Genomic DNA, 23103 nt, shown 5'->3' on the forward strand with positions numbered 1-23103 from the left:
CAATGAACGTTTTAAAAAATATTCTCTATCTTAATTGGATTGACAGCTGTAAGAAAAACAATTCCAGAATGTGCTAAATAGTCTAAATAGTAAATACATTCTTACTACCTAACCTCAAAGTCGTTTTTAAATGATAAGGTATCATGAAAAGCCATTACTATGTATGTATGTATGTGTGTGTAGGCTTTACAATATAATTCACACCTATAGCCTGAATTTACCTACTGAGAGAAAACTCTTGCTTTGATGAATAATTTAAATCAAATAATTACAAACACGAAGCATTGCGTTTGGTAACGAATAAATCTAGCTTTGCCCTTAATGAAACCGCCTTGAAGTTTAAGCTGAGACGTGTATGTGTATGAAATTAATGAATATAAAGTAAGTTGGATATAAGCGAAGTTGAAACAAATTTTATCAACGGCTTTGAATCGTTAATTATATGAATTACTAGCAATGCCCTGCAGTTTCACCCGCATAGATAGCGATATCGTGACAGTGAAAAGTCTACTATAGGTCGGACTGTAGGTTTAATTTTTAATCACATGAAAATCACCTTTACCCCGTCAAACAGCACCTATACCTACTATTTTTTGTAGATTGACACTTTTAAAAATTCGTTATATCTTTTGAATGGAATATCCATTTTTTTTCATTTAAAAAGTGTTTTGCTGGTATTGAAACAGTCTATAATAAAACATCATTTAATGGGATAAGGATTAATATATGTGTATGGATAACATGGTTTGATTACTTTCGGCTCTTTTATTTACTTTGAAAACGTAAAAAAGTTGTTGTAGTAACATAACTACTGAAGATGGACATATTATGGTATCGCGGACTTTGTTATAGATATTGATCCATTCTATAATACCGTAGAACATTTTTTTGTTCTATCTTCAAAAGATTCCGCAGCGCACGCGATGACAGAAGTTTTATTGAGGAATTTTTTACACTTTACATTAATGCATTTTTGGTAAGGATCTCTAATTTTTTTGAAAATGCAATATAGCCTATGTTGCTCAGTGAAGATGCAGCTTTCTAATGGTGAAAGAATGTTTGAAATCGGTCCAGTAGTTTATGCGTGAAAACCATAGATACATAGATACATAATTACATACCTTTCCTCTTTATAATATTAGTAATAGTTGTATACGTAGTATATTATTATTAGTCTGTGGTAATAGATACATCAGTGTGTTTTCGGTGACCATTTATAATATTTTGAATGGTTAATAAAAGATAGATATAAATAAAATTATTGTATATGGTTGTTATTGTATATGTATATAATTCAATTAAATTTAGATTATGGGAATTTGATTCGAACTATAAACTACATGAAAAACGACCTATGGTTAAAAATAAATTGAAAAAAAAAAACAAAGTATAGCGCTTTGATGTTATCACTAACGACATTTATTATTTAAAAAGCAATTAATTTTAAATATCAGAATACTGTACTACAGTAATTTAAAGTTTCTTTTGTGATCATAAAAAGAACATTGGTGGTACTTTAGAACTTTTTGCATAAATAAAAGATTCTGTGTTTTATTATCTGTGATTATGTGTGTTATAAATGTATTATGCTCAGAGCAATAAATGTTTTTACTTTTTATAGAAATGTAATAATTAAAACTTGAAAAAGCTCTATCATTGATTTAAATAATGGATTCTAAAGGTGAATTATTGGTTATTTATATTCATTAGTCAATCTTGTTACTTATATTTTTATGTGTATGTTTTATTAATAACTATTCTTCTCAATGTTTTTAATTGTGCTCGTATTTTTCTTTATTTTAGTTGAACAACCTTACTACAAAACCGAAATAAAGGAGAAATTAGCGACGTTCCAGGGTGCTCTTAAATCGACAATATTTATCGGACAATGTTTTGGATTGAACCCTGTTATAGGTGCTGGTGACATTGACCCAGCAAAGTTAAGGTAAGACGGTTTCTGTTGTTATACACACTTTTATTCACCTGTAGACTCTATTTTAAACCACTTTTACGGACAGATTTAAGTCAAACTTGTACACTTACTTTTTACTTTGATATGTCAATACTAGGTACTTTTTAGTTGATTCTCATGATTTTTTATTGATTTTCAAAATATTTTTATGGAATTTTTATCTCTACTGATAGTTATTGTGTTGTTTAATAATTTAATTTTGATTTCGATTAACTTTGGTTATGAGTGTTCCACATACAAACTAATAAAAAAATAGTTACCTAAGTATAGAATATTAACTTAAAAAGAAGTCTTTTTACATAATCGCTTATTAGAGCGGGCTCCAAGGAGATGTTCGTTTGCATAAATAGCGGACCTAAATCTGACTTCTGATATATATTGTATAGATCCCAGACATCCTATAGACAGATGTTGCCAACCAGTTTTGTGGTCCCCTTCCTCGCTCCCCGGTAATTAAATATGGCATACAAAGAAAAAAATAAACATTTCCAAAACATGCCGCGTGGGGTATCAAATGAAAGAACTTATTGAGTAGATCACGAATATATAGCATACTATAACATTTCTTACACTTTCTCTAAGATTTTTTAGAAAATTTACGAAAATGGTCCAATTTTGAGTTAACTTTAAACCACTATAGATTGAAAACTCATGAATATATTTTTTAAATTATTATTTTAAATAATTGACAATAGTCCATTGTTTACGATTCAATAGTTCGTACAGTGAAATAGTTGCATGGGGGAGTGGGGGGAGCATCCAAAGATGGCGAGTATATTTTCAAGTTTATGCCAAATCTAATCACACAGAGGCTGATTCAAGATTTTTCTGCCATATTTTTCATTCTGTCAAACACAAAGACAGTGCAGAGATAATTATTCTAAGCCCTGACACCGATATTTTTGTATTAGGCCTTTATTTCTGGCATAAACTTGAAAATATACTCGCCATCTTTGAATGCTCCCCCCACTCCCCCATGCAACTATTTCACTGTACGAACTATTGAATCGTAAACAATGGACTATTGTTAATCATTTAGAATAATAATTTAAAAAATATATTCATGAGTTTTCAATCTTTAGTGGTTTAAAGTTAACTCAAAAATGGAGCATTTTCGTAAATTTTCTAAAAAATCTTAGAGAAAGTGTAAGAAATGTTATAGTATGCTATATATTCGTGATCTACTCAATAAGCTCTTTCATTTGATACCCCACGCGGCTTGTTTTGGAAATGTTTATTTTTTTCTTTGTATGCCATATTTAATTACCGGGGTGCGGGGAAGGGGACCACAAAACTGGTTGGCAACATCTGTCTATAGGATGTCTGGGATCTATACAATATATATCAGAAGTCAGATTTAGGTCCGCTATTTATGCAAACGAACATCTCCTTGGAGCCTGCTCTATATGTGTTTGGGAAGTGTACCTACTGCATTTTCTTTTGGATTCCATATGTACAATTCTCGCATTGCAGTCCGTTTAAGTTTATTCATCGATCGATCTATCTATACATTATGTATCATTATGATAATCACACAAATATGACCTTAGCATCTCCCATATCACTAGCTGTGTCGCACGGTTTCAGCCAAGATTGGGCCCTGGGCCTGATGAATTTGAACATCTAATATTAAGCATGCGGGAATTTCTTAAACAAGTCATACGAGATATAGATATTATGTATTAGAATGCTTAGATAGCGTCGCGTAGGTGTACGTAATAAAAAATATATAAAACTTACCTAAATCTCAGCGGTATATTTTATCAAAGTCGAAAAGGTTGGTAATGTACGTTGTCAAATTCGCTAGAGGCATTTTTTAAATGCGTATATATACATATATGTATATTATTATATTAATAATTACTCTTTGTTTAAATGTCTTTAGTCTTCTTGCGGGAAAACGACGTCACAATGTGAATGTCAGTAACCATAGATTAAAAATCAACAACGACGTCACAGTTTTTTTTTAAATTCTTCCCGCCAATTATCTTTTTTAATTTTTATATTCTTTCCAGATTCAAACTATTTTCGGCTCGCTGTATTTACAGCATATTATCGATTATTGGACAAGCTATAATGTGTTCTATAAGCATTTTGAATGTTATTGCTTGGTCGGATACATCACTACAATCACTGAGTAAGATTTTTTGTTTATCGTTATTCGTTTGGCTTTTATTTTAATATTATTTCAATTATGTGAGTTAATTAGGTATTAAATAAAATACAGGTCAATTTGTATTTTAATTATTCCTTCGTTTTCTGCCAAATAAATTAGAACGTTCAGGTATAGCGGTTAATAAATTACCTATTTTAAAAGTTTAAATTCTAAAAAATATGTTTGATTAAAAATAATAATTATTAATTAAAAAAAAAAATATTCAAACTGCCGCCAATCATGCACGACAAAAAAAAAACTTGCAGCCAATGTTTGTGTTCTAAATTTGAATATAATTTTTAATCTGTGTATTTTTTCTTCATAAATTTCAGTTCCCGTGGTGTTCAACAGTTCGAATTGCATAACGACAATTTTATTTTTTCGTTTGGCAATAAAATGGCCCAAATTGTGTCAGTACATCGGCAGGATTGAAGCTGTAAATCCGAATATAGATGGTGCATTCATATCAAAATGTAATTTGTCGTGCGTTATTGTTTTGACTTTGGCTTTGGGTAAGCTGTATTACAATTTTTATCAATTTGTGAACATACCTGAAAGATATTCTAAATGAAAAACAATACAATACACGAACCTGTATACTTAAAATCGATTATGAAGAGTTTTGTGGAATATGTCCATGAAGCCTTAAAACAAATTATATTTATTCTATTTAAATAGCAATTTCGATACATATTCAGATGACGAAGTCAGATTGAAGTCTTTAATTAACTTTATTTGTCTTTAATTTCTAAGAATAGAATGTTGGTGTTAATACATCCCTAGAAAAAACTAAGATGAACGGTATACTTATTAGAATTTCATTTGTTCATTTGCCGTAAGCCTTCTACGGTATATTGGTAGTTTTAAAAATTTGGTTATTATTGTTCAGCAAAATACCTAAAACTTACTACCTATATTATGTAAATTGTTATCTGTAAATTTTGTATATATACCTATATGTATCATATTTAATATGCTTTCAGTGGAACACATATTATCAGATCTTTCAAAGATAATTTCCGTGGTAGACTGCCATCCAAACAAGAATAAATATGGCGCGTTCATAATGAGCAGTTTTCCATGGATTTTCACGTTTTTGGACTACAACGATTTTTTGGGAGTATGCTCTCAGGTAAGATTCTCTTATTTTAATCTATACTAATATTATAAAGAGAAAAGATTTGTATGTATGTTTATAACGAATTTACTCGAAAAATAAAACATACTGGACGGATTTGGGTGAAACTTACTACAGTAATAAAGATTATTCATCAGATCAGCACATGAGCTATAGAAATGTTTTGCCCGCGGATTCCATCGCTGGCGCTGGTGAAACCGCGATACACAGGTAGTATATAAATATAAAAATGAACCAGTATAATTTATTTAGAACAAAGTCATGAAACATGATAATATGAGTATACAATGATACAATAAAAAATAGTTTTTTTTTTATTTCAGGTTATAAACATACAATGCACTTTCAATTGGAACTTCTCAAACTTATTCGTTATTTGTGTAAGTATTTATTTGACCTCGAGGTTTGATCAAGTGAATAAGAAGATATTGGCCGTCAAAGGGAAGGTATGTACATAGTTTAATACTAACTTCAATCCACGGGTTTACTCGCATGCTACATTTTTTTACGACAACATGCAGAGGAATTAAAAAACAGACACCAAAAAGAAACAGTCACCAAAAAGAACAAATTTTGCTCCGCTTAAAACGGACAGCTTAATTCAAAGTTTGTAGACGTAGTTATCAAGGCTTAGTGACAATACAATAATTTCATGAGTTTATTTTCTAAGCGTGGTTTTTAATATTTTTAAACTATATACAGGGTGTAATCGTTAAGTGTGCACAGGCGATTTTTCCGTAAGTATTACAGATAACAAAAAACTTTAAACTGATATCGAAAGTACTTAACCTAATGAGTAAAATGGCGGTAATAAATTTTTAAAAATAAATCGAGAAATATCAAAAAAATTATCTTTAAACCCATCCACCCACCCATTTCATACATTAAGGTGATGAATTAATTTTTCTAACATTTACGGCCCTTTTTAAACCTTCGTAATTTTTATATTATTAAAGTTGTCGTGATGAAAATTCTTGACAAGAAAGTTCAATAGTAACACAATACGTCTACCGTTTTAGAAACATGATTCCATGATATTTTCTCGATAGAAAAAAAATACAAAGTTCTCATTGTTATTTTTTTTTAATCTCTGGCATCTTCAAAATAACAAACGTAAAGTTACGACTTTTTGGATATTAACTATAAAACATACAACCTATACGTCTACCGTGTTAGAATTTTGAAATATGCGATGGTTTTGAAATAAACAAGAAATACTTGAAATTAGCGCGCGACCAGCCAATATAGCGAGAGCCGCCCTGTACCTTCCTACCCCGATCGCTGCACGAGCCATTCCCGCTACGGCCGTCACACGGGGAACTTGTGTCGCTCGCGCCATCGTAAAAAAGGGTGACAACACGATAAGACAAAATGAGACAAATGGGGACAATAAAGAAATAATAAATAATAAATAATAATAGAAGAAGAAACATAAAGGTTGGAGGAAAAAGAATGCTTACAATTGGAACAAATTAATGAAGTAAGTTGGTTTTATTTTAAATTTGATGATAAATGTATTATAGACGATGTTTGATATGTACCCCTGTTTTAAGTACATAACGAATGTGTAAGATTTTTTTCATTTATAGCATAGATAATCTTTTCAGAAATCCGGAATCCAGAAGGAAAATAAACTCACTGATTGTTCACAATGTGAACCCACTCCTTCGTAAGTACCTTTATTCAGTCAAAAATGTATGTTATCAACGCTCTACTGGTTTTATCGCATGATTCCATTTTTAGCAAAAAGCAACAAAGTGCAAAGAAATAAAAAATCATGGTGAACTTAGTGGAAGTATGGTGGCCGTAATATGGAACAGGAGCTCATTGGAGTAGTATTATATTTAAAAAAATACGAAAAAATTTCAAGAATTACATTTCTTAGTAGGTGGTAGATAAGTATGTTGTATAAAGAATTTGATGTTGATATTTATTTCATTTATACTTACTACACCTGTGCGGGAAATTGCTTAGTACTAAAACAGGTTTATATTCATATTTACATAGTAATGTGAGTTTTCATTTCGAAAAATTTTGTGTAAGTATATTAAATTGAGTTCCTGGGTGATCTGGAAACACAATTGGGCCCGGAAGATGGCGCTGCAGTCACTCCTCCTAATCACATGAACCGATTTGGATGAATATTTGTGTGCACATTTCATTGTTGTGGGATGATTGGTTGATTCGTTTTCACATTAGCTAATATTATGTATTTTTGTTGTAAACTTAATTTAATGTTTATAATACATTATTATTGGTATAGATAAGCCAGTGTTCGTCTCACATTGCTGTACCTGCCTACCTACCCTACCAGGGCCTAACTTTGTTCTGGCTATTTTATTTTGATTATTTGTAATGAATAATTACAATTATAATAGAGTGCAAAAAATAAATACATGCGTCAATATATTTTGTGTTTTTTTAAAACAATTTTTTTATTTAAAAAAATATCATTCCGACCGCGGCTTTGCCCGCGTGGAATTAGGTTATATCGTGAATCCTGTTTTTTCCCACAGAAGTGTTCAGTTCGGATAAAAAGTATCCTATGTGTAAATCCAGGCAATTAGCTATATTTTATCAAAATTGGTAATGTAGTCTTGACGTGATTATGTAACAACTAACAAAAAAATATACAAATTAACATCCAAAGTTTCGCATCAGTTTTACTGTATTAGTGATATCTTCCACTCTTGACTTTGACTGAGAAGAATTAGGGTTTATAACTTCTTTCAGAAATAGTACCTTTCATTTCTGGGCATGATGTAATATCTACGTCAGCATCAAATTCTATCTAAATCAATTCAGTAGTCCGCGTTATTGAGTACCATTTCATTTTTTCAGAGTAACAATATTTTTTGTTATTTTAAAGATTATTTATAACCTGTTATTTTGTAATAAAGTAAACATTACGAAATGATAATAATTATTAATAATGTCTAAGTAGTTGTTAAAAAGAAGATTATTTGTTCATAAGCAAGAAAATAAAACCAATAAATCAACAATTAAATAAATGTATGACAATATTATAACTGTATGACGACTCCATACATGTTTGTCCCGAGTCGGCCAGCGGCAGCGCGGCGAGTTTGCAAGAATGACTTCGCGCACACCCGCGTTCGCGATAGCGAGCTATTAGACTCCGCCCGCCAAGCAGTGGATTTTTTTTTGTGTATCGTCTTAAGTATGAAATATGAATATCCCATATACATTTAATATGAAAGATTTTAGCTTTCTTTTTCTTTTTTTGGTTTTCTGCTTTAATTACTTCGCAAATTTGAAGTGACATTTTCCACGTTTTTCCGGACATTTTCCGGATATTTTCCGGACATTTCCCGGAAATTTCCCGGACATTTCCCAGGCATTTTCCGGACATTTTCCGGATATTTTCCACGCATTTTCCGTACATTTTCACGCATTTTCCGGGTGTTTTCCAGATATTTACCAGGCATTTTCCGGACATTCTCGGAAAATCCCCGGAAAATGCCTGAGAAATTCCCGGAAAATTACCGGAAAATACTTGGAAAATGTCTGGAAAATATACGGAAAATGCGTGGAAAATTCCGGAAAATCCCTGGAAAATATCCGGGAAATGCGTGAAAATGTCCGGGAAATATCCGGAAAATGCGTGAAAATTTTCGGAAAACCCGTGGAAAATGCCTGGAAAATGTCCGGAAATTATCCGGAAAATGCGTGGAAAATTCCGGAAAAACCGTGGAAAATCCCTGGAAAATATCCGGAAAATGCGTGAAAATGTCCGGAAAATGCGTGGAAATTTTCGGAAAATAACCGGAAAATACTTGGAAAATGTCTGGAAAATATCCGGAAAATGCGTGGAAAATTCCGGAAAAACCGTGTAAAATGCCTGGAAAATCCCTGGAAAATATCCGGAAAATGCGTGAAAATGTCCGGAAAATGCGTGAAAATGTCCGGAAAATGCGTGGGATATGCGTGGAAAATCCCCGGAAAATGCCAGGGAAATGCTTGGAAAATCCCCGGAAAATATCCGGAAAATGCGTGAAAATGTCCGGAAAAAGCATGGAAAATGCCACTTCAAATTTGCGAAGTAATTAAAGCAGAAAACCAAAAAAGAAAAAGAAAGCTAAAATCTTTCATATTTAATGTATATGGGATATTCATATTGCATACTTAATGTATGAGAGGGTTTAAAGATAATTTTTTTGATATTTCTCGATTTATTTTTAAAAATTTATTACGGCCATTTTACTCATTAGGTTAAGTACTTTCGATATCAGTTTAAAGTTTTTTGTTATCTGTAATACTTACGGAAAAATCGCCTGTGCACACTTAACGATTACACCCTGTATTTTATTATTGTATACAGGTATGGACCTAATTGTGTACATACATTGGGATTTTAGGTTGTGCCAACGAATTTTTGGCGAAATGTAAGAGAAGAATATAATCGAACTATAAATATGGTCAGACGAGTGAATGGCGTCATTGGAGGCATTATATTTATTTCATATACAAATAATTTGTTTTTTATATGCGTCCAGTTGTTTTATACGCTTTCGTAAGTACTTTTCCAAATAAATGTCAGTATTTAACTGACTTTTACTCATGAACCAATTAATTGGTACAATCATTAAATAAATAGATTTAATATTTTATTCTTTATTATTTAGCGAAGGAATCTCCGCGATACCATCATGCCATCCCGAAAGCCATGATCAAAGGTAAGGCTTGTCAACATAATAATATATATAACATATTATATTAATCTACAGGGTGTCCCACTGTTGGTATACTAAGCTCAAAGGAGGTTATAGTTTTGAATACGCTGAGTACGTAAAAAATAATTAAAAAATTCCAGACGCATTTTTTTTTCAAAAAGATGAATTCTTAAAATTCTATGTGTACACCCATAACAAGCAACCCACCCACTTTGCCACCATCACGTGAGCTATCGTTTAAGATTATGTTTTCATAGACAAAATGCTCACATTAGAGGAGCGGTATATGCCGGCTGCGCGAAGCTAGAGAAAAAAAACATAGATTTTCAGGAAAAATTTAGCAAAAAATTTTTGATTTAATTTTGTTTTAAAAGTATTTTTTACGTGATCAATGTATGCAAAACTACAAGTCCCTTCGCGCTTAGTATACCAATAGTGGGACACCCTGTATACCACCTTCATTTTTCGTTCCTTATATTAACAAGAAAAGAAAACACCAATTGAATAACTATAAAATAATTGTAATACCATGATCTTAAAAATTTCCATTCTTAATATTTTATTAGGTACTACTTACCTACTACTCGCATTATCACTGTAACATTTTAATTCTCAAAACCACTGCAAATACATTGCGCTTCATCTTATTTTCTGAAATTTCCACCACCAAAATATATGAAGCAGTAACAACTAACAATCCTATCTCAAACTGCATACAAATAAGAACAATTCCCGCAATGTTCCTAATACATTGCGTGTTTTCTATCCACGTATAGGCCGCTAAAAGGTTACGAGCAAGCAGTGTACTTCATGTACTCGTTCAGTTTCCTCGTCGTTCGATCTCTAGTGGTTTCCTTGGTGGCTTCCCGAGTGCATTCAGCGAGTAAGGAACCGGCGTACGCTTTGTATGATATTCCACCGGCTATGTACTGTGTTGAGGTAAGGCTAGTTTTCTGATATTTTTACCTATTTAAGGGCTTGGTCTAGTAGTGCAAACAAATGCATCCTGTCATCCTATATGTAAATAATACAAATGTACTAAGGGAAAGTTGCTCCACTTAATTTTTAAAAATTAAATCATTCGTATGCATAATTTAATATTCGTAATAATTACCAAAAATGACAATTTGAAACAATTTTCGTGAAAATTACACCGGGTGATTTTTTTTTATCAGTACACAAAATTTGCGAATACTTTCTATTGATATCTTCAACTTCATGTTTATATAACTGATCAACTTTTACAAAGAAATTTGGACGAAATATAAAAAAAAATAAGCTTTCCATACAAAATGAAGAACTCAATACATTTTTTTCGACCTAAGTTTCTTAGTGAAAGTTGTTCAGTTTAACTAATAAAACGGATAAACAAATTTTGTATATAATAAAAAAAATGTAATGTTTGTGTTAAATGAAAACAAAAGATATTTATTTCTGACTAGCTTCCGCCCGCGACTCCATCCGCGCGGATGTCAGTCTTCGCGTCTTCTACAGATTTATTATATTATGTGTAATATATAGATTTATATTGATAAACCTAATAAATCTTTTGCTAGCATTCTGATGCTTTATCGGTTGCACTGGATTTATCTCTTTTTTTTCAATCGCTTGAATGATATAGGATGGGTCCTTGATGGGCATCGAATGCTGAAGTCTCGAATCAATCAATTCTGACAGTAGGCAATTTATGTAAAATCTTGATAATGGTCCATCATATTATTTTGCCTAAACGTTACATACTTTTTTATATATTCTATTTTTAACGAATTATTCACTCCAGTCCAAACAGCAAATAAGCAGACTTCTGCTTCTGCAACGTTCTTCTGCAACTGAATTTAGAAAAAATAGTCATGATTCTTATCTATGACAAAAGTGTTATTTTTTGCATTGTATTTCAAATATTAAAATTTTTTTTAACCGCATCTTCCGCATTCATGTCTTTTGCCGGAATTAGACATTTAACTTCTACTAGTCCCATTTTCCCTTTTTGATATGGGAGTGTATAAAGTAAATTTTTTAGATATTTCTCGTTATACTTTTAAAAAGTTATTATTGTCATTTTGCTCATTAGGTAAAGTAATTTCGATATCAGTTTTAAGTTTTTTGATACCTGCAATAATAACGTCATAATCGCCTGCACATACTTATCGATTACACCCTGTATACAATCCACCATCCACATTCATAATGTTTTCCTGTCCTCTTCTCCTTTACGCTGTTCACCGATACATTTGAAATGAGTAAATCTGCTACCACTGAAGGATGTTTCATTGTGATCAGCAAATTTTCACCACTGTGGCCGATTATTTGTTTTTCATTTTTAATCAGCAATTGGGAATCATCAGTTTTGTTTTTTGCAGATTGGTGATGTACCCTAACAATACGTCGAAAAGGGAAAGCATCAACGAATTATCGTTTTCGTCCTCTTTTTTTATTCTTCGCGTCTCTGTTACTTCTGTTTGTTTAGTTCTCAACACCCACTGAATTTTCTATGTTATTGTGATCTTCCATTACATCTGAGTTTTGATGATGTGATGATAATCCATTCGTTTTAATATTGGTACTTAGAGTTGGTAGACTAAACTAGAAATGGCGGACTAAATTTGTCAGCGCGTCTGTAAGATCAGAATATAAAACCAACATCCTGTATTTAAGTTACAAAATTAATAATCAAACAACATTAGCGGCATGTTGTTTGATTATTAATTTTGTAACTTTATTAACGTTGAAAATGACTAGAAGATAAAATTAAAAAATTTTGGAGTAAACAAATCATTTTCCCCGTATGGGGATTTCCCCGGATGAACTTGGGAAGTTCAAGTTCTCAATACAAGTTTATATTATATTTCGTATTTCTCAAACGAAAAATAAACATTTTTGGAACTTCAAAAAAATTATTTTATAAGAAAATTTACGAGCTTACTTTAGTTTTAAAGAAATATACATCCCTTTACTGACACCCCGTAAAATAAAGAAATTGTTGCCAATCACCTTTGCAATCTATTTGGTTTCATTAACTTTATGTTCGAAGATAATTTTTTTTTCTAGTAGTTACACGCGTATTTTTTTCGTTTATTTTCCATATCGAAATCAAATGTTTAAAAATACGAATATTTGCACAAAACTAAGATAAAAATAATAAATTAACAAAAATATTAAATTTAATGAAGTAGAGCAACTTTCACTTCGGTATGAAGGAAAATCGAGCGTAGAGCACACGTCAGAACGCTCCGGCCCAAGGAGCGCGACTAAAGAAATTCGCTAGGATTTTTACTAATTATTTTAAATATTTTTTTAATATTTAAAGAATTATCAAAATTAAAAAAAAAAAAATTTAAAGGATTAATACTCATTGGTCTTCAACCAACTCGAATAAATTAATGGAAAAAATAACTTTTAGCAGTATTTATCAATAGATTTTGTAAGGCAAAAAATGGGAAATTTAATGAATTTATAACGTTCTAATTAAGAAAATCATAAGTTTTTCGGCAATTGTATTCAGCAGTTTTTAATAACGACTATATTAGGATAATAATGTGCTGATTAGATTGTGTAAATTGTAATCGGTTGCAACGTAGTGAGTGCACAAACTTAGCTCGAAATGTCTTTGGGGGAAAGAGACTTATCTTGAAGGCCTGATTAAGGTAACATAAAGTAACTTTACAAATGTGAAAAAATTCACGCGCATTGCGTATATAACACTAATTGATAAACAAGAAAAAAAAAATCAGTTTATCATTTCATTAGCCGGGAAAAAATTGTCAAATAACTTGTTGAAAACGCAATTTTGCTAGACTGCAGCCTTAAGCGCATCACACACGGTGAAGATAATGTAAAATATATATTATCTTAGAGCATATTTCCGATTATCGCTCGCCATACAAATCCTATGAGCCATAACACACGACGAAGATAATATACATTTTACCTTCAATATCTTAAAATACCAAGCGATAAGCCATCTATCTATAGGCCGGGAGATACTGACACAAAATTTCGGGTCATTTGTAACAGGATGGCGGTTCTACAGGGGTCTTAGTACCCAATGACAAAAAGAAAAATGATGGTCAGAACGCTGATACCGGATACCTTAAGATACTGTAATATTTTATATTAGAGAATCTTAACATAAAATATTATAGTATCTTCACCGTGTGTAATACGCTTTATTCAAGTCGATCTATTTATTTAAAACGTAAAAGAAGTACTTATATTGATATGGTAATAATTTATATCTTAAGACAGGTTTACTAAGTAGGGACTTAATAAATTAACCGACTTGGTATTTCATGGATCTCACAACTTTTTACGGTAGAAATGCGACACTATAATAGGTTTGTTTTTATAGGACGTTTTTTAGCAATTTCTGTACTAGAAAAATTACTTACTAGCTAGTTTACTGCAAAAATATTATTTACTGGAAAAGAGGTTTCGATTACAGAGTTGGTATACAGAATATAATTTTAGTAAACAATGTCTTTCATAAAATGTAATCCAAATTAATTTGCACAATATCAAACAGTAATCACACAGTTAAGTAACCTGTGCTAATATAAGTAATATCACCACAAATCATTTTTATTCAAATATTTACAAGAAGCTGTAAAAATAAATCTGATTTCGGAAATAGGTAGTCACAGTAACAAAGAGTACATTTCAAAATATTTTAAATTTGTACGATGTTTTTCGCATAGAAGTAGCTTCAGATACTTATATTTATTTTTAACTTAAAGAATAACTACACAAGCATTGAATTTGCAGCATCATGGCAGCATCTAATCTACAATACTCGAAAAATAAATCTTATTTTATGTTACCTTTAGTTTCGATATTGCATGATATGAGGTAGATAAATCAAATAGTCTTCTATCTTATATATAAAAATGAATCGCAAAATGTGTTGGTAAGCGCTTAACTCGAGAACGGCTGAACCGATTTCGATAATTCTTTTTTTATTATATTCCTTAAAGTCCGAGGATGGTTTTTATGTAGAGAAAACGTAAATATGTTCCACGGGCGAAGCCGGGGCGGACCGCTAGTCTTATATATAAAAATGAATCGCAAAATGTGTTGGTAAGCGCATAACTCGAGAACGGGTGGACCGATTTCGATAATTCTTTTTTTATTATATTCCTTGAAGTACGAGGATGGCTTTTATGTAGAGAAAACGTAAATATGTACCACGGGCGAAGCCGGGGCGGACTGCTAGTAATATTATAAAAATGAATCGCAAAATGTGTTGGTAAGCGCATAACTCGAGAACGGCTGAACCGATTTTGATAATTATTTTTTTATTATATTCCTTGAAGTACGAGGATGGTTTTTATGTAGAGAAAACGTAAATATATACCACGGGCGCAGCCGGGGCGGACCACTAGTTTATTATAAATATTATCGAGGTTTAAAGTTTGCTATTTCTTTCTTCGTTTTTGTTACTCTTTTAGAAAGTTTCATCATGCGTAATAAATTGATTTTATTATTGAAGCTTTATAAATTTCATTGTAAAGTATTTAAATAAAAATAGAAGTCCACAACTCTAGATTACCTTAGTCAAGTTTATATATTTTTTTATTTGTATTTGTTGTTTTAAAAGTTATAACATATAATATCAAAACATTTAATTTAAAAGAAAAACGAAAATGTTTAAACATAATGGATTTAATGTAATCCTGAAGTTCTTAAACCAATTAAATATCTAAAAAAAGTCAATATTTATGGAAATACTAGATCATTATATTAACGTACACAAGAAAATGAAATTCTGTCTATTAAAAACTATTAGAGCTACATACAGCAATACGTTAACAAGAAAATGCATACGTTATCCATACTAATATTATATATGCGAAAGTAACTCTGTCTGTCTGTCTGTTACTCAATCACGCCTAAACTACTGAACCAATTTGCATGAAATTTGGTATGGAGATATATTGATACTCGAGAAAGGACATAGGCTATCTTTTATTGCGAAATTTGTACCACGGGCGAAGCCGGGGCGGACCGCTAGTTTTTTATATTTTCTTGTTCCAGGTACGAAGGTTTCTAGACCAAATTCATAGCGATTCAGTTGCGATGAGTGGATTTAACTATTTCCAAATCAAACGGGGACTAGTTCTTACTGTAAGAAATATATTTATTATTTTTTTGTGTGAAATTGCAGCTAGGCGAAAAATATAGGTGCAGGATTTTGAGAAGAGAGAACTATTGAGCTTTACTTTATTTTTCAAAATTTCAAAATTTCTGTGTGTTAAATACTATTTTCAATTTAACGCATTCAATTTAACGCATTTAATTTCAATATAGTACCGTAATACCGATAAATTGTAAAACAGGGATTCGATATGATGCACAAAAACTAATTCGCTAAATTGCAAGCAAATGTTTTTTTCTTTTCTTTTCGACAGTTTACAATTTTACGAGTTATATTATAATTTAATATATAGTTATAATTGAACTGTTTTACAATCTTTTAAGGATCACAACTTATCGTCAGTTTATAATCTCACGACTCTACAAAAACAATCTTACGGTGACATGTGCATAGATATATTATTTTGTCCACAGATCGCGGGCACGATAGTTACATACGAGCTCGTACTACTACAGTTTGGCTCCACTCCAGACGCAAAATAACTTAACTATGGACATAATACTGTTGGACTGTTCTTACTCAGCGTTTTGTTACAGTGAATTTGATTTGCGTTCTGTTTGTTTGTTTGTATGAGTTATCTGGTAGTTGTGATGAGATTTTGTCTTTGATTTGTTATTTTTTTTAATAAGTAATTTTTATCAGTATTTAGTTACCTATAACTTTTGTACAATGAGAACAATTAAATTAAATAGCGTATTTAACTTCCATTTTAGTAAATCTAATAGAATTAATAAATTAAATAATTTGTTACCTACCATAAAGAGCCATAACCCTAAAATTACACTTCCTGATCTTACCCTATTCTTAATGCTTTAATAAGAACACCAAAAATATAAAAGGAAAAAATAAATTAGAAGCCTGCAAGCTTTTAATGTATAAATATATTAATAGTGTATAAAAATTCAACGTTAGAATAACTTTAAAATTTGTTTTAATAATTATGATGTATTATTAAAGAAAATCGAAATATCACAACTTCGATATTCCCGGAGGGACCTGACCCTGAACCTGACCTCAACTTTGAGTATTATATATTCAAAACGATAAAATATGCAGGATTCCTAATTAAGGCGGAAGTTGATGACTGCAATCAATCATGGTTGTTTCCGTGATCAATCATATCGGAATGTAGGAATAAAATATTAATTTGAATATGTAACAAAACTAGATTTTCACCAAACTTCGCGTAGTCATAAAATATCTCCCATGGGAATTAGATGTCTTGCCTCGGTAAAAAAGCTTATGTAACATCTTAACTATCACCAGAAACAAAAATCATATCATAAAGTCGCTCTATTACCGCGTGAAAGAATGTCAAACAAACATACTTTTTCTTTTATAATATTAGTAATGTTAGTTACGATATTGATCCTCATACATAAACATTATAAAGATACTGATCAGCCCCCCTAGTCAAGTGGCTTTCTGTTAGCGTAGCGTTCAATAGAATAGACTACGAATGTATGAGATTGACGTAGGCTGTAGATAAACGTATCACTTGACTAGGGGGGCAGTACTTGAAAACTTTCCGGAAAGTTTTTAGTTGTTTCGTATTTTTTGTAATCTGGAAACAATAAATTTTTATATTCTATGCTTGGTGAGTCATTGTTTTTGTTGTGATAAGAATAATATTGGACTTTCAATATTACAAATGGAATCAAAACCGCGGATTAACCCGCGACTTCATTCGCGTGTTAAATTAATTTTCATAAAATAGGTTAAAAGCTGTACCGCAAAATCTGCTTTCAGGGGAAACTTCACTCTTTCGAATTGTAATGGCAAATCAATCGGAATTATCAGAATTTTCCGGTGATTATTATTATCTAATAATCCTCTTGCTTTACATCTCGAAATGTCGAAAACATCTGATCATTATTTATTTTGGGGTCTCCGAATGAGGTTGGACCACGAAAAAAAAAGCATTAAAAAAATCCATATTTCCTACGTAAGTATACAATATAAACTCTACCCAATGCATATCATATGGTACTCTTTGAAATAAATGCGTGGATGAGTGGATCTTTTCTCGATTAATTGTTATTGTACAATCATAATAGAGTGCAGCGTTTTGGCACACCTATTCGTCTCTAGCACAAATCTATACTAATATTATAAAGAGGAAAAGTTTGTAAGTATGTATGTATGTATGTATGTATGGTTTTCACGCAAAAACTACTGGACCGATTTCAATAATTCTTTCACCATTAGAAAGCTGCATCTTTACTGAGCAACATAGGCTATATTGCATTTTCAAAAAAATTAGAGATCCTTACCAAAAATGCAATAATGTAACCCAAGGTGTAAAAAAATCCTCAATAAAAAATCTGTCATCGCGTGCGCTGCGGAATCTATTGAAGATAGAACAAAAAAATGTTCTACGGTATTTTAGAATGGATCAATATCTACAAGAAAGTCCGCGATACCATATGTCCATCTTCAGTAGTTATGTTACTACAACAACTTTTTTACGTTTTCAAAGTAAATAGAAGTGCCGACAGTAATCAAACCATGTTATCGATACACATATATTAATCCTTATCCCATTAAATGATGTTTTTTTATAGACTGTTTCAATACCAGCAAAATACTTTTTAAATGAAAAGAATTGGATATTCCATTCAAAAGATATAACGAATTTTTAAAAGTGTCAATCTACAGAAAATAGTAGGTATACTGTTCGAGCAAGCCGTAGTGCGGGGGTCATGGAGGAATTCTACCAATATGCGTCTTGACGGAACACAGTGGGGTTTTGGTTGGTAGGAATCCGACATAACCCACGGCCCCTCCCCCGGAGGCCGTGGGTATCTATGAAAGATTTCCCCACTAAAACAAAAAAAAAGGCCGTAGTGCGGGACGGGGTAAAGGTGATTATCATGTGATTAAAAATTAAACCTATAGTCCGACATATAGTAGACTTTTCACTGTAACGATATCGCTATCTATGCGGATGAAACCGCAGGGCATTGCTAGTATCAAATAAAAACTGTCAGATTTTTTTTGGATGAAAGACATTGACACTTTTTTATGTGGTCTTTACACACTATTTATAAACAGGACAATCAGGATTTTCTATGGTATCGTAACTAACATTTCGGATTTTTTCACATACCTTTCAGCCTCTGTTGTCGCTCTTCTGTGGTACAGCGGATATCCATTATCGACTTACCTACTAAAACCCTAGTGTTCCGTCGAGCAGCTTCAATGACGGAGCCGCGGGTATTGGTTGAAATTCTTCCATGACCATCTCGGCGGCAGCCCGTCACCTGGCCAAGCGCATAGGTAGTGTATGTACTGTTAAATCTACAATTTTTCCAGGAATTATCGAGTGCTGTGCGAATCAGTCGAGTACTAAGCGGGTAAGTCCCACTTTTCAGATCCTATTCTAAGTATTTGTTTTACTAATTCTGCCCATGCGATCCTCAATTAATACGGACACAAATATTTCAATATAAATTTTCTTCCTAACTTCGCCGTCCCCGGAGAATAAAATGATAACTGCATAAACACAACTTTTCAGGAAAAATAAAAAACCAATAATTGACTATAACTTGCCAAGCAATAGACGTAGAGAGATAAAAAAAGGCTCAGTGGTAGCTAATTTTTTAACCTTTTATTATGTTTCAAAATAATTTTAATAACTTTATCCAAACTGAAGATAAAGCAATATAAGTGTAATCAACTATTATCGTATTAAAAATGAACACAATAAAAAGTAATAAAAATCGGTCTTCCTGATCATCATTTTCATCATAATGTAAATGGTCATACGAATGGCGCCAAAACATATTTTTACGAGAATAAAATGATAATAGGCGTTCGTCATTATTTCGCCGATTCGTTTTTCCGAGAATATTATTGTAAAAGTTATTATCCCATAAACAGTAAAGAATCTTTTTCACTATCATAATACTATCTTTTTTTTCTAGTACGAATAATTATGTCCTGGGAAAAAGCAGGGAATATTATTGTAATATCTTATAACTTTGTGGATTACAGGAGAAAAATTACAAAAAAAAAATTGTATAGATGTATTAGGCTACATAGGCTTCAAATATCGCATAACAAGAAAACTATGGTAATGGCAGTTATCATTTTATTCTCCGGGGACAGCGACTTGATAACAAAAACATGTACATCTTTGTTGCGTGCAACCAGGGCAAGTAACAACCCTATTTATAAAGTTGCCTGCACTTTATAACAAGCTCATAGCTATTGACGAAATCCCCAAATACGAGTAACCGCAATAATATGAAAATTAATGGCCCATAACCGGGGTCGATGGCCAAACCATGTAACGCGTATGCAAAACGTTAAGACCCCATGTTATCTTTGTTATGGGTGATGTTGGAACGGTCTGTTTATTGACTCCTAGTTTCAAACAATTTACTATAATGTTGTGTGGTATAAGGCATGGAATGTGACGGTATTATTGTTCTGAACATAAGTGTCATTATTATTCTACACATTGTGATAAGTCTGATGGTAAACCAATGTCCATGACCATTTGCAGAGTCTTATACATTGACAGTTTCAAGAAAGGATTGACTAGAAGAGAAGAAGGAAAAGATTGGAAAGGTAAGGAAAGGTAAACAAATCCGGATAGGATTTGTCACTTTGATAAGCACATAATCTAAAAAAAGTCATCGTTAGAATGCCCGGTATTAATTGTACACACTTAAAAACATTTTAATAATATTATGGTGTTCTAAATTAGTATCTATTCTTCTGTAACACAGAGTTCCTGTTTAGGAAGGGTTCACAATACAGCTTTTATCGGGTTAAATTCGTGTTGTTAAGCTCAAAGTTTTGTTCAACTTTCTAAAGTCCATTTGGGCTCGTGAACTGTCCACTTTTCAGGCTTTTGTTTCTACTTTAATGAGATTTAACTTAGGTTTAAATTAAGTTTTATAGGTCTTTGAGGAAAGATATGTGTTGTGTAACAGTTTTAATGGTTCTTTTGTGATAAGATTAACTAATATTGTGCTGTAGCTTTGCTCGCGTGGTTATACATCAGCACATTTTTTTAAATGTGATATAAATTATTTATATTATTCTGTAAAGTTTTGTTGTTTACGCTTAAATACAAAATTAATTACGTATAAATAAAAACATTACATTGTATATTTGTATAATGCATTATTTCAAAACATAAATAAATAAAATTTTTAGGCATTATATTGGACAGCAATTGTAATTGGAAATCACATATTAATCATCTCTGTTCGCGTATAAACAAATTTGTGTTCGCCTTACGCCGTTTAAGGACCATAAGTTCAGAAAAAATTGCTCTTACCGCATACCATGGCTATGTGTCATCTATACTAAGATACGGACTTATATTATGGGGCAATTCAACAAGTATGAATAGAGCATTCTTGGCACAAAAAAAATGTATAAGAGCTATTTGCGGGGTTGGGCCGCTAGAAAGCTGTCGCCCACTATTCCGAAAATTAAATATTCTGACACTGACCTCTATGTACATACTGGAGTGTTGTGTCTTTGTTAAAAAACACCCCCAATATTTCACAAAAGCGGCTGACGTGAGTATTGTTCCCTCTCGAGATCCTGACAAACTAATTATGCCTCGTTGTAAAACTGCGCTTTTCTCTAAAAGTGGACCTATTATGCTTATTAAAATTTTTAACCATGTTCCTAAATGCATAAGAAACCATACATTGAATGTGTTTAAAAATAAGTTAAAGAAATGGCTGATTATTAATTGTTTCTATAGCCTAAAAGAATTTTTTGACCTTAAATGATAATTGCTAAATTGATTGTATAATATGCATGTGTAGTGTATTAGATCTAGTACCTATCTGTTTTACGCATATATATATTTGCATGCTTTATACAAAGCGAAACATGCTGAACAATTATCTCTTCACACCTCTCCTGTACCATGTTTTTGGCAAATAAATGTTATTTTATTTTATTTTATTTTTTTATTTTTTTATTTACATAATTTCTATAGGTACTTCAAGTTTAACCAAATCACAAAATATACGCAATTAAATGTATACATACGGAAAAATTAATTTCATACGTAAGAAAATGGTATCTTATTTTCATTACTCGTCATTCAACCATCCCAATTAGATATAATTATTCTATTACCCTATCGTTAGCAAATTGTTTCCTTTCTTCCATTATCTATAATGCACAAACACGTTAATATTTCATAGGAGATTAACTTTCCGATACGTATAAATAATTCCGACGGTAAATATATCAATTTATTCGTGATATATTGTATTTCTATTACCTACCTACCTTATAAGAAATCGTTAACTTTAATCTTGCATCAAAAATTAACCTTAGGTGTGTAGCTTACGTAATAAATGGTAAGTCTAGTATAAAATATATTTTTATATTCTGCCCAATAGCTTTTCCAAGTATGGTCAGGCCTTGACTCCGTACGTGATCATTAAATAAAACCCCTTTTCTTCAAATAAGAATATAGCTTTTTATAGTTCCAGATTGTATCGTAGTAAATATTAATAAAGACCATTACATAAAATTGCATTTCTCTGATACAAAATAAACCTCTAAATAACATATAAATATATTTTAGAAGACAAGAGAAACATTATCCAGTGAATTGTCAAGCAATATTTTGAAACGAAGCTCTTTGCGCCACCAATATTGGGTTTTCGCGGCGAGTGGAGAAAATACAGGTTCCAATAAATAAATTTCTCACATAGTGAAGTGAGAATTTATAGTAAAACTATAAATAACCAAACAAACCAATAACTTTACGGAAATTGGTGTTTTTTATTATTATTATTATAGGTAAAAGACAGTATAGTACTATACTATCTCTCCCGGGACTTTTAAATAAACGAATTTGTTTTACAATTAAATACAATAGACTACAACAATAATAATTAATTAGTACCAAAAATATCATATTTATCCAAATATACTCAAAAACGTGAAGATAATAAATAATAATATCAACTGTCATCTAGCAAGCAAGATTGTTCCATTGTTAAT

The 23103-nt window shown here is 31.6% G+C and overlaps 1 protein-coding gene and 1 long non-coding RNA gene across 2 annotated transcripts; both read left to right on the top strand.

Moving 5' to 3' along the window:
• Positions 1-1668: 1668 nt before the first annotated feature.
• On the top strand, positions 1669-16592 carry LOC149909930 (gustatory receptor for sugar taste 64e-like). The gene is made up of 11 exons (XM_090120151.1): positions 1669-1681; positions 1804-1945; positions 3988-4109; positions 4460-4639; positions 5111-5259; positions 5589-5711; positions 9645-9799; positions 9912-9962; positions 10736-10898; positions 15990-16079; positions 16524-16592. The coding sequence occupies exons 1-11, from the start codon at positions 1669-1671 to the stop codon at positions 16590-16592; spliced, it is 1257 nt and encodes a 418-aa protein (XP_089976277.1).
• LOC149909931 (uncharacterized) lies at positions 6685-7672 on the top strand. The gene is made up of 3 exons (XR_016458620.1): positions 6685-6745; positions 6873-6934; positions 7009-7672. It is a non-coding gene; the product is annotated as an uncharacterized LOC149909931 (long non-coding RNA).
• Positions 16593-23103: the final 6511 nt, after the last annotated feature.

This window comes from Colias eurytheme, chromosome 3 (genome assembly GCF_061535395.1).
Source record: "Colias eurytheme isolate Ceu_HAF_F1 chromosome 3, ilColEury1 Martin Lab GWU primary, whole genome shotgun sequence".
In the NCBI taxonomy this organism is placed as follows: Eukaryota; Metazoa; Arthropoda; class Insecta; order Lepidoptera; family Pieridae; genus Colias; species Colias eurytheme.

Coding starts and splice junctions, on each gene's coding strand:
- LOC149909930 (XM_090120151.1), top strand. Junction 5,260..5,588: donor TTTTGGGAGTATGCTCTCAG/GTAAGATTCTCT, acceptor TTTTTATTTCAG/GTTATAAACATACAATGCAC. Junction 9,800..9,911: donor CAGTTGTTTTATACGCTTTC/GTAAGTACTTTT, acceptor TTTATTATTTAG/CGAAGGAATCTCCGCGATAC.